At 40.6% G+C, this 13315-nt stretch overlaps 1 protein-coding gene across 1 annotated transcript; it reads left to right on the top strand.

The window, feature by feature from the left end:
- The first annotated feature begins 1959 nt into the window (after positions 1-1959).
- org (oogenesis-related gene) lies at positions 1960-3907 on the top strand. Its single transcript, XM_008277527.1, has 6 exons — positions 1960-2016; positions 2108-2179; positions 2259-2454; positions 3180-3346; positions 3610-3714; positions 3791-3907. Exons 1-6 carry the CDS (start codon positions 1960-1962, stop codon positions 3833-3835), a joined length of 642 nt encoding a protein of 213 aa, XP_008275749.1. The 3' UTR covers positions 3836-3907.
- The last annotated feature ends 9408 nt before the right edge of the window (positions 3908-13315 follow it).

The raw sequence follows: 13315 nt of genomic DNA, 5'->3' as shown, positions 1-13315 counted from the left end.
CTCATATTAAATTAGAACTAAAGCTGCCAGGAGGCATGAGTGAAACTTTAACGTCAGCTGGAAGAAGGCTCCTTGGTCTGATGGACCACTGAGCTTTTTGACCATCTGACATCATCATAAACACACCATCCCAGCATAAAGCATGGAGGTGGCATCATCATAATGTGAGGATGATTCTTAAATGGCTTAATCTGTTTTGTCTTTGACAAGTAAAAGTCTTTTATTTGTCAATTTTTGTCAGAAAGACCAATTTATATCGACCGTGATTCAATTTTGGAAACCATTCAAAGCTTCATTATTGTGTGTTAATCTGCATGACTAACATGAGTTCTCCCAGAACTGCAGGCCAATTTGGAAATATGGTGAATGTTTATACATGACGAGTGAAGAGCAGGAGCCTGAGGGTTTTTGGAAAGATGTGCCAACTGAATATGAAAATATGCACATTTTTTATGTAAATGTGTAGCCTGGTCACCAACTTGGCTCGTGCACGTTTCATATGTTTCTCTTTATTTGAGTATTTAAGAAACCCTGTTTGCAAAAGGTCAAAAATGAAAATCACCCACCTACAACATCATTACAGACTAATTAAACTGCAGGTCACATCTCGCTGCAATCATTTTTGTTTCACTGTGGGTGCTGAAAAATAAGAACAAAATGATTCAAACAAACAAAACAGTATTTAACTACAATTAAAAATAAATAATAATAATAATAATAAAAATCTTGTTACTTTATAGATTTCCCAAATTTTGTTAAGTTACAGATTGTAACTAGTAAAATCACAGAAAAAAGTTATAAATTACACGATAGCTATAAAAAAAATTGTAATAATGAGAAATAAAAAATAAACTGGCCAAAACTGATAATATTGTGCACATCAAAAGTCTTCATTTTTATTAATGGTAAGTCATTCTTTTACACTGTTTGACTGTAATATGACTTTTACAGTTTTAAATCAGCATTTTTTTCTATTATACATATCTTCGCTGTTATTTGAAGGAAAATGTGTGTATATGAAGGATTGAAAGCCTGTATAAGTTACAGATTAAACCTATTAAAATCATAGAAAAAAGGTATTAATTTACATGCTGAGTGTAAAAAAGCAGGCAAAACTGCTCATGATGTCCATAATAAAGCTCAGCATTTTTACAAATAGTGATTGGTTCTTTTACAATATGTGATGATTAAATTACACTGTTTTACTGTATTTAAATCTAATAAAATCATTATTATTTTACAGGTATTTTGCCATTATTTATTCATTTTCAAATTTATTTATTTTTAACGTGAAAGTGTTCCTGTTTTTAATGTACTTTCTGGTTTCTCTAGCTGCCAGATTTTTATTTATTTATTTTACTTTTTTTCTCATACAGATTTTTTTTACGTTGTAGGAAACAACAATGTCAAATGACAGCTAAACCATTTTAAAACATGAAGAGATTACTTTCATGTAAAAAAGCTTCTTAACATTTTACATTGCTACACAAAGAAAAGTTTTTTGAGGTTAAATCAATGACCAGTAAAATGAGTAAATATGTAAAGTTATCTTTATGACTGAAATGAATGTAGGTTATGCAGCAGGGTAATCACGGGTCATTAAAAATAGTTTATAATAATATGATTTATGTGAACTCACAGCAGCAGCAGTGTTGAGTAAAAGTGTGCTGTTTTTATTTTTATTACTTTTATTGTTATTCGTCTCAGTTTGATTTAACACTGTCTCCTTTGGGAGGTCAGTAGATCTCTTGACCTCCTTGGTTCAGCCTGATGCAGGTCAATTGGAGGCATCTGCTGATTGGTCCCAGCTGATTGTGCCAGGTGCATGTCTCTGCGCTGATTGGCTCCACGGTGTTACCTTCAGGGTACATCTCAGCCACCACACATCTTCATGCATTAGTCCTCCAGCTTCCCCTCCTCGTTGCAGCCCGTCAGGTGGAGGTTTTGACCCGCAGCAGGATGACGAGTGAAGTCCATAGAGACAACGTGGAGCAGCAGCAGACCCAGAACACCGAGGTAACGCCACATGTAGCCCTTAAATCCAACTTTTATGAGCACAAAGATGGGTTTTGATGGACTTTCACCGGTTGTGTGTCCTCTCCTGCAGGACAGAGTTGTGAGGACAGACGGCGTGCTGCGCTCCGTGCTGCGAGGCCTCACGTGGCCTTTACGCATCCTGGTGCGTAAATCTTCTAGCGTGGAGTTCATCTCACCATTTTCAGCTTTAGACACAAACTCAGCATGGCTCTCTCCTACAGGGACGGGTATACAGCGGGCTTTGGTGGATGCTGGGCTACCGGCAGGCACAGGAGACGGTCGCCGCACGTCACAGCCTCACCGGCCGCAAGCGGCTGCGTTGGATCACCAGAGTGCTGCTGTACATCCTGCCCCGCCGGGTGCAGAGCGCTCTGGGCTACCCAGTGTCCAGCAACATCGGCTGCTCCTTGTCCCCAGGTATTGGAACATTATTATTTCTTTCCCCCTAGAAGTTTCAATATAGTGGTGTTTTCAGTGTTGTGGCAAAACGTCATGTGACTTGTGATTTCTCAAACTTTGGCAACGAGGATACAGTTTTCACTTCTGATCCCAGGCTTGTCAGGCCTTTTTTAAAGTTATTTTTTTATAAATGTCCTATTTGTAGGCCTGCAAGTTGAGCATAAACTTCAGACTTCCCTGTTTGAGATTACTTTTACTATTTAGCAGACAAAACAATTTAAAAATGCATATTTGGCTCAAAGAAACTGGAGAAAATCTGCATTTTCAGACTTTCAATATGTTTAAATACAATAAAATGTTGCTTGCGTGGAGCTCTACTTCAGTCTAGAGAAGATAAATTGGTGTTTACTGGTGTAGAAATTACATTCTCAGAAGGAATATCTAAGCCGAAGCTGCACAATCTGGTTTAAAAAAAAAAACAGGTAGCTGCTGCCAGATTGCTTTTGTCTTCTGCCATGTGCAGCAGTTCCTTAAACAGAACACAACAATGAATTGTTTCTTTCCCTGTAGTGTTGCTTTGCCATTTTCAATCTGTCAGCTAGTGCCTCCTGTTTAGCCACGGCTGACAACAAACGTCAGATACTCAAATGTGTTCATCAGTGCGTGACGGCTGTTTGTGCGATAGTCTGTTTTGGGTTTTTTTTGTTTGGTTGCTGTTTCCTTACGAACTTGTTTCCCAACAGACCTCAGAGTCTCTCCTACGAAACCTTGTGGCAAAGGCAGCAAGAGGAAGCAGGATGAGGTGGACGAGGAAGACGACGACGACGAGGAGGAGCATCAGACTTGGGTTGAGGCGCTTAATCAGGAGCTCGATGACGACGAAGGCCCCGAGTTGGATCCTGACTTTGAGGTTGGTGGTGATCTTTTCAGTTTAATGCTGAGCTGTAAAGGTGATGTCAAGCATCACAACATGGTAGGATGAGCCGAAATCGACTGTCTTCAGATCATGTGCTGAGCATTCTACCCTGCATTACCACAATTCCTGGTGAAATGTGCGGCCGTAAAACCACCCACGCTCCTGCGAGTCTTTACTGTGAGACCTGTTCAGCTGCGTCCTACAAGATATTGGCTTCAGTGGAACCTGTAGTTGTCTGAATGGTTCCCATTTCTCAGCCCAGTACTATAGAAACGGAGAGTGAGGAGTACAATTTGCACAACGACACTGAAAGCGACCTTGAGATTCCAGGAAAAGGCATCGTCATTGAGGATGTGAAAATGGTGAGATTACTTTTTTGTAATTTTTTTGTTTTTTAATTTATTGCTTTCAGTAACTTGATCGTGTTTGTCTTTACAGGATGTTGGTTCCACAGTGGTTGAAGTCTCTGCCCCTGCTGTTTAATGTGTCATATTGACAGTATGTTTTTGGTGTTTTGTATGTTTGGTAATTCAATAAACTGTATTTTTGCCTTGACATGACTGTGACCTGCCACTAGATGGCAGTGATGCTGTTTCTATTCATTTCAAAGAGTTGAGTGCCAGGAAACTAGTACTAAACCAGTTGTAGGTTGCACCAATGCCACTAAAAACCAGTCTTCATTTGATCTAGTGACATCACTCACCTTGGTACCTGTGTTTTAGGTTCATGCAAAATGTGATTTACAACTTCTACATCAGGGGTGCCCAATCCTGGTCCTCGAGAGCCCCTATCCAGCATGTTTTAGAAGTTTCCCTCTTCCAACACACCTGATTCACATGATCAGGATCGTTATCAGGCTTCTGCAGAGCTCGATGGTGAGCTGATCATTTGAAACATCTAAAACATGCTGGATAGGAGCTCTCGAGGACCAGGATTGAGCACCCCTGTTCTACATGTAATGAGTCAAATGACAATCAGTCCTGTAGGAGGGGAAACGGTGGCTTTCCAGGTGTCTAATTTGCTGGATTAGTTGCAGAAAAGCTATCAAGGATCAGACTTGACGGTGGTTTTGTGTTGGGTTCGGTAAATCTGATTGCGGCTGATTACTGCAGCACGAGTATCAAAATGCAAATTTCTCTTGTCTTCAATAAATTGCTGCTGATTAGTTGATAAGCAATGGTCCTATCACATCTTCTGGGTGGAGGTTTGGGAAATGTAGTCTTTCTCACTAGACTTGTTACATGCAGATTTTGACAAAAGTACTCAACTGTAATACAAATTGAAATGGAAGCGTGTGTTATCGGTGCTCAGTTGAGCTTGAAGGCCTAATTTCAGCCCAAATAAGCTGTAATTGAGCTAGAGCTGGCCTACAATTCACTGTGTGCTTAAATTGACATTTAAGATGATGGGTTCTACTCTTGGCGAGGTTTTTATTTTTAGTGGAAATATACTAGTTCAAAGGGTATCATTGGCGTTTCTGAGTGTTTTAACCTTAATATTTCAACTGCTGTGGTAAATTTGCACGATACTATTGGTCTTAACATTTAATTAGGTAAGTTTGTATACTATGTGTATAGGCAGGTAAATCTGAATTGCATTGCCTCTATATAATATAAATTTGTTTGGTAAATTTCTATAGTATTCAATGATATAGTCTTAAGCTAAGTATTGAAATTAGTCAGGCACTTTTTTAAAATTGTATTTAATCTTGTACAGTTGCTGTGTTAATGTTTAAATCTGTCAAGCAAATTATAACCTTCATTTATATACATATTGAACCTTGAGTACCCCTAAATTGTGTAAATCTATACTGTATAGTTGCTGGGTCTCAATCTTAACATTTAAATTGCTCATCAAATGTTATATAATTTCAATATTTAAATTGAAAATATGCATAATATTCTAGCAACTTAGCTTTCATATTCAAACTCGTTCGGCAAGTCAGTAATCTGATTCCTCTATTGTAAAGGTCTTTGAATCAGTTGTTTTAAATAACAGTGGCTTGACTTGACGTTAAGTGTTTGTGATGCTTTAGCTCAGAGCAGAGATGCTGTTGATTGTAATGAACACAAATCCTGATGCTGACACACTGTTTGAATGATGAGACCTCTGTCTGCTGTGCCAACATCACATCAGCCCCATTAATGCAACACTGCATCTGATGGTACGCACAAAACCTGACACTTGTTGAATATTCTTCTTTCTGCTTTCATTCCTGTTACAAATCTATTTTTGACAGATTTGTGTCAAGGTTCTGATGTAGAACTTTGGTCCAAACAAATGGTTCCTGCTAAAAGGATGGATCCTTTGTGATGGGTTGTATGCATCACGGTGAAGATTTTCTCTTGCATCACAGAAAGAGAAAACTTTATTTTTCATCCCCTATCTCAGAGAAACTCAGATTAGCATCTGCATTTTAGATTCTTCCAAAACAAATGTCCACCGAAGAACCCAGAAAAAGATGTTGGTCTTTGCAACATCATTTATAAAGGTCACGTCTGTATGACTCACTGCAGGATAAAAACTCTTCATGTGTGTTGACTTTTAACCGCGACAGTGGATAAACCGAGGCTATTTTTGACTTTAAGCATGTGACTTTCGGTTGTTTGCCCCGTGTTCATCCGAGCAGAAAATGAGTGTTATCACAGCGCTCACATCTCATTGGCTGTCAGCTGCAGGTGAGGGGGAAGCTGCTGCTGCCGCTGCTGCTGTGTGGCTCTCTCATGACGGCGTTAGAGAGGCTGTCAAGTGTAATTTTCTGCTGCCCACAGAGTCTTACCTCTTCAATCCATCTGCACACACACAGAGTCTCTGCTTACCGCTGAGTGCGAGCTGTATTTGTGGGAGTATTTGGCAGATTTGCTGGGAAAGAGCCTCGCGAACCTCTTGAAAATGGCTGAACCGGTGCTCATCCTTGTCCAACAATCAGCACCGGCTCTCCCACACAGTACACGAGGTGTTACCACTTGCTCCCTTTCCAGCGCCACCGACGGCAGAGCGGAACAGATCGATGTTACAGATGAGCTGATGTTGTATCCTCATGTCTGGCTTTTTGCATTTTACCAGGTTTGAATTCAGATGAGGCTGGAGGGAGCACTTATCAGAGTGTAACACCGAGTTGAGGTGTTGTGTTGCAGGAACTTTAAAGAGGAACTCCACCTGTTTTATTCATAAAGGTCAGTTTATTAGTCATAAGGAGTAGTCAGCCTGGGGAAGTGGGAGTTCGTCAAAACTTTAAGTCGGCTTTAGAGTCAGAAAAGCTGGAAAATGTCTCAAACTTTAGAGGTTGAAGGATTTTGGTCATTTGTATTGGTTGCACTGTGGCAGATGCAGGATCCGATGTTTTTAAAGCTTGACCTCAGCTGAAAGTCAGGATTTCTCGCTTTGTTTTTGGCTTCAGTGTGTCTCTTACGAGCACATTCGAGAAGATCTTCTGTCCACCTGTAGGTTTATTGGAAACTACACAGAGATCACAACAAACAGAATTGATGTTGAGAGCTGTTGTGTGTTTATCTGACTCTCGCTGACATTGTGGATGTCATGACTTTGCAGGTCCTGCAAGGGCCTCATACACTGTAAAAAAAAAAAATAGAAAGGTATTTGAGCTGAAGTTTATCAGTAAATGTAAATCTGACATGTCTTTCTGCTTTGGCGAAGGCAGGTTGCTTTTGTGCTTTCTGTCAACTTGAAATGATTTTTGTCCCTTTAAACTGGTATTTAATGTCAGCAAAAGTGCAAAAACGACTCTGATGTCCGTGTTGCTTCAATTTTTTCTGCTGCAGCTCAACTACCGTTTTTACTAGTAGGATTGAAAAAGGAAAGAACAGTCAGTCTAATGACAACATCATGCTTTATATGTTACATTTGGGCAAAGCAAAGACTTAAGCAGGAAAAACTAAAAACATCAAGTTGCCTTTCATTAAGATTTAGTTGCAGCTGTGCTCATTTGAGGGCAATCAAATGATTACCGTGCATCTAACTTAACATCTAACCTTAACTTATGACATTTAACTGTTAATTTAATTTGGATGATCTTAATTCAGTTGTGTGTTACCATCTTGAAGCAATTCAGTTAAGTTGGTCCAATAATTCCCTTTTCTTTCCAGTATTCTGTTTATCCAGTGACCAACAGTGCTTTCACAACAAACTGTTTGACGAATGCAGAGCTTACAAACAACAATTTTAGAGTTTACCGTCCTTTCTCTGATTCTAAAATCACTGACTCTGCCTTTTCTTGTGCATTTTTCACTCCATGATTCATTGCAACCTTCTGATTATTTCATACCAACACATTTTAACATATGTATAAAACCTATGCATGATTTAAATGGTTTTATAATCTCCCACACTGGCCCTCCAACCCTTATGCAGCTGCACATTAAATAACTGGAAAACCTCTTTAAGACAATTATCTGGCAGCTGACAGATTAGCTCACCACTGAGTTTCATGTTGCAGCTGTTCTGGAGCTTTCTGTCCCAGAACATGATCTTCTTCAGCAGATGGCGTTAGAACAGTTGTCATACAAGTGTGGTTTAATCATTTTCTTAAATTGTTAAGGACTTGTCATTCGCGCTTTCTGTCTAAGATGTGAGCACTGACATGTATAAATATGAATAATCTTCTTTCTGAAGCTTGTTAGGTTTGTTCCAACTGCTAGAAAGGCCCTGATTCAGTTTTAGAGGGCTTATCTTTTTGTATGTTGTCTTAATTTTTCTACTTTTGCGTGCGTAAGAAAGAACGTGTCGCTTCATGTGCATGGAGGCTGTTATTAGGTGATTGTGTTTGTTGTAGTGGACATCTGATGATCATCACAATAAGGGATTTTACAGAGATGCACAGAGAACAGATGTTTAAATCGACACCACATCTGTTACAAAAATAGCTGTGCCAAAAAGCAGGAAAGTCAACACCTCCACCACTCTGAGGAAACACTGAACATTTTCAGTTTCATTAAACTTTACTGCACCGTTATTGCACTGTAGAGGTCCGCGATAATTTGTCCAATCAATGTGCGAACCCATTGATTCCGCTAACTCTTAGTTTAAAACCAAATCCAGCTAAACGGGGAGTAATTCAGTCGTTGACGCCAACATCCAGCTGCCTTCAATTAATTCCTGAAAACACTTGAGGTTGTTTTGACGCTGAACTTCCTTTTTTTTTTTTTCTTCCCCTCAGGGATGTTTTTCACCTCCTGATGCTCGTGTGCGAAGGCAGCCTTACTGAAGCAGCGCAGAGCACAGTGGTATGAATTAAACGCTTGATGTTTGTGTGTTTGTGGGAAGGGCAGCAGCAGCAGCAGTGAGAGCTGGATACAGAACAGGAACTGATGGTCTCTGGGGGTTCTCATGGCTGTCTGAACGTTTGAAGGGTAGACCGCTCAGCGCAGGCAGCGATAGAGAGCATCGACCTCTATCTCTGGTGTTTGTAACCAGCTGGAGCCCTGCTTTTAAACCAAAGGCTCTGTCTTTGCCTTTCAACTGCAAGGTGAAAACAGAGCGTCTGGAAGGGGCAACGCATGTTTCCAAATGCTCTCCGGAACAAAAGCTTTTTGCCTCATGCAGAGACTGTTGTGGTGATCTTGTTCTGTAATGGGAGGCTGCGTGCCGAGTGATTTGTGGAGGTGATCAGTTTAAATGCAGGGTGGTGATGTTGCAGGCGGCGGGGGCTTTCGTATTATGTCACCGGTTCATTCTTTTTATTGCTTTTTACCCGATTCGTGTTGATGCCGCACAGATGGTTATAAAACCTCCCTGGCAAACACGCACCCGGAGGCGGACCACTGCAGAGCCAGAACCGGGACTTGGTGACATGGGCTTATTGTCACCTTGAATGAATGGCGGCAGGTGCCGTCAGCTCCCCAGGCCTCCCCCAGTCTGACCTGCAGGCTATTATCTGCTTGCATTACAATGTGACTCTGTAATGTCAGCCAACAAAGGCGTCCAAGCTCACCTCCCTGCCTCTTACTTTCCCACTGTAACGTTCTTTACTGGCCCTTCAGCTTCACAGTCATGCAGCTTGAATCACTTTACCTCCAGCCTAATGACCAGCTGTCCCCGTAGATTTCGAGGGCATCCATCATCTTTGGAGAAGTGGAGCAAGAAAAGAGGCATGAAAAGCGATGCAGACAGACGCGGCCGTCAGTTAGTCATACACTTTGATGCCGAGGCCGGAGAGGGCTCTGAAAAAGTTTCAGAGTGAAAAGAAAAAGCTGCAGATTTTGTGTAATTGATGTTGATCTGCGCGCTGCTGACTGAGTGTTGATGGATGAACAGCTGCTACCTTCAGGGCACTGTCTCTCAAAATCAAGTCAAGTCTTTGGAACGAGACACAATCCAGCAGATTTGTTGTGAAGAAAATGTAGCATGAGAGCGTTATTCATCTCCTTAATGTTAGTTTTATCCCCCTCAAATAGCTTTATATGATAATGTCACGTCTGGAATGATCACAGGGCAGCTTATCCAGAGGCAGAGCGCAGCATCACCTCGGCTTCTCATCTGGATCAGTGTATTTCATGTCCCCTCGTGCTCCATGATCAATCCAGCAGGATTTAAAGGCTTTGCTGCTCTCTGTGTCGTGATCGTCCTTGTCTGCTCGGAGGTCGCTTACACCTCTGAGTCACAGCTGAGATAAACCAGCAAACTGCGCCGAGGCCCTCAAAGTGTGTGATGTCGGCCCTGCTGATGCCACTGAGCAAATCCATTCACACGTTTCGGCTGCTATTCTGAGCCCAGAGACCAGCGAGATACCAAACAACTGGTCGAGTCGCGGCTCGCAGACAGACAGACAGAGAGAGATGCTGTCAGTTTCAGCTTGTAAATCACGATTCGCAATCAGGAGCTGCAGTGCAGATGGATTCCTCCTCTGAGTTCTCTGACCTTTGACTCTCTTTTATGCAATTTGTTCACACCAGCTGGAGGAATCCCAACTCTTTTTGGACATGAGCCGGGCGGGTCAAATGTCAAATCTCATCCAGGACTTCATAACAAAAAGCTGTAGAAATGAATCGATGCTGTGAGAATCATGAGATGGAACTCGGAGGATGTAGTTTGTGCTTTTTCAGAGTCCGGTTTGTAGTTAAGTTGTTAAATGACTAATTAAAGCTGACGTTGTTGCCCTCTGGTGGAGTTGTGAAAAACTGATTAGAAACCGGCCCTCGTTTGAATTAGACATCACAAGACAGGAGTACTGTTCTAGAGAGTAAAGTATCGTAAAATTACAGCGAAGGCACCAGTAGCTCAGACTAAAGAACTGAAGTTTTCTGTGCTGACAACGCATCTACGGATAATTAAAATTTTGTATTTTAATGGTTAATCTACAATAAAAATGGACATTGCCATTATTATTTTATATTTAGTGTGTGTGTAAAATGAAAAATAGAAGAGTTTCTGTATGTAATGGTGTATCTACAATAGAAAAACTGCAAATGTTAAGAAAATACATAAAATGTGCTGGTTTGATTTTGTCCTGTACATAAAAAATGGACATTTGAGGGAACTAAATTAATAGTTTTCTTACTTTAAATTTAAGAAAGACCATTATATCTATGTATCCATCTATCCATCTGTCCATCTGTCCATCTATCTATCAAATAAAACATCTGCCATAAAAACAGATTTTTAAAATCAATTACTTTTACGTGTATTTTTCACTAAATAATGCTAAATAATTTTCCGTCTCTTCTTTGTTCAAGTTTTGCGTATTACTAGCAGTCTCTTTTAACATTACCAGCATACGTAAACAAAGACATGACAACAATCACACCAACTAAAATATTATAATTCGAAAATTATATTGAAATTTCTGTTAAAATATATAATCATGCAAGTGTTTGAATAAATACCTTTCTGTATATAGTTGTCGATTACAGTTCACTCCAGACGCAGCTCAGAAATGTTTGGGACAAACTTTGTTGGCACCATCTATGAGGACAGTCGATACGTTTCAAGTAAAAGGAAAATAAAAGAAGCAAGCGCCCGAATGGAATAAATTTGTCGGGTTTTGTACTTAATCATGCGCTGAAGATGGAAATGTAAAAATATTTGGCTGCGGGTTCAAGCCAGTGTTCTGAAAATTAGATGAAATAAAAATGAGATTTAAATGTAAATGCGGACTACAGACGGACTTGCAGCGCATTAGTCCACCAGTTTAACTCTTGAAGTTGAGCTCAGATGACTCACGCTCTTCTTGATCCGTTGGCGTCTTCATCATAAATTCTGAGCAGCACTGTAAGCTGCTTTGGTTCAGAGCGTCTGCCAAGTTCTGCAAAAAAATACTGGATATTTGAATTAATAATGAACCATTTTAGGCAGCAGATGTTTTATTTCATGAAGTTAGTTCTTTTCCAGTCAAGAAAGGCGTTTGATTTTGTATTTTTTGGCAGCTCGTCCTCATTTCTCTCCAGACTTATAAGCAAATAAGACGTATTGATGAATTTATTAAAGGTATTGATTAAAGTATTGATGCTATAACCTGTGATGGGGGATTTAACTATCTAAATATGCCAGAAACTGCACTGTGAAGGACTTTCAAATGCACAACACGTCAGAAGTGACAGTGAGAAACTCTTTCAAAGTCAAAACTTTGAACAGTATAAAATCTTCCAACCTGCATAAAAAAGAAAAAGAAATTCAAGTGTCAGCACCTCAAAACTGTACTGACAGAAGGTGCAGCTCTTGAATAAAGACACTTTGGCACTTTCCACCTTCTGTTATCTTCAGTGGAGGTCGTGACTTCACATGTGCTCTCAGCTTCTGAATTTCCATTCTTCAGCAGGTTTTAAGCCCAAACACCTGCTCATTTTGCTGAAGGACCCACTGTGCTTTCAAGAACAGAGGCTTTAGAGACTCAGATTTCACTTGTTCACAGCATAAAATCGGGACTTGGTGACAAACACTTGAGAGAAATAGCTGCTCCGGTCTGAACTTGGGTGATTTTTTTTTTCCGTATTTCATAGCAGTAAAGTGACTGCTTCTTTGGCTCTTGCGTCGTACTGACATTGTGACTGCTTTCCCTTCGACGGCGCAGCGCTGCCAGTCAACCATAGCGGTGGCCTTTTCTGGTTTCAAGAAACAGACACGAGGGGATTTATATCCTTCAAGTGACGACGAGAGGCAGCTGCTTCCTCCGACGTTGCCAACAGTGCGCCCACCTGTTCGCATATTGTGCACGCAGATGATTTCAACTGTTGCTTTTGGCTAATCCCAACACAGACCTTTAACTAATGACAAGAAGCGTGCGTCTATTAACATAACCGGCGATTAGATGTCGTTCAAACGTGCTGCTTGGAGCAAGAAATTAATTACAGGAAATGTTATGCAGTGTTACTTGAGCGCTGCATAATGTTTTTCCAGTGTTGCTGGAACAAATGTCTGCTCTGTTAGATGTAAAGTCGTGTTTTTGACAGATATAATAACACAGCAGCAGATTATGCGGCGCTACTAAAGAGTGCCAAAAAAAAAGTTACTTCAAATGAAAATAATTTCATTCAAACCTTGTTGACGTGTCTAAGTGGTGTTCTTTTTTTTTTATATTCTAGAGGACTTATCATGAGTGAAAGAAGCAGTCAATGCCACGGCTGAGCATTTTAGCCTCGAAACTGCAGTGCACAGATCTCCAAAGTACGCATTCAGAAAAGCAGAGTTTCGTACTTAACAACCCCTAAGTATCAAATCCTGTCAATGTCAGATCCAGATGATGCTCCCTTGCTGCTCTCCACAAAATGGGGAATGCAGTTTTGTTGTAGAATAAGCAAAATTTATGACCTGTGACGTCGTATTAAAGGCAGCCAGTCTGAAAGAGACACAGAGTCGGAGTTAGGAGGCAGGAGGGAAGGATGGAGGCATCAACCTGAGACAGGACCTTTACCCAGAAGAGTAGAGTTTGTATCCTGTGATGGAAGAAAGAGTCTTAAGTTTGGTTTTCTTCCATTGGTTTGACCTGTTTTTAGTCTCTTCTTGGTTCAG

Source organism: Stegastes partitus, unplaced genomic scaffold, assembly GCF_000690725.1.
Source record: "Stegastes partitus isolate 25-593 unplaced genomic scaffold, Stegastes_partitus-1.0.2 Scaffold99, whole genome shotgun sequence".
Classification (NCBI taxonomy): Eukaryota; Metazoa; Chordata; class Actinopteri; family Pomacentridae; genus Stegastes; species Stegastes partitus.
Note: the sequence above shows the minus strand (reverse complement) of the source record. Positions and strands in the feature narration are given on the sequence as shown.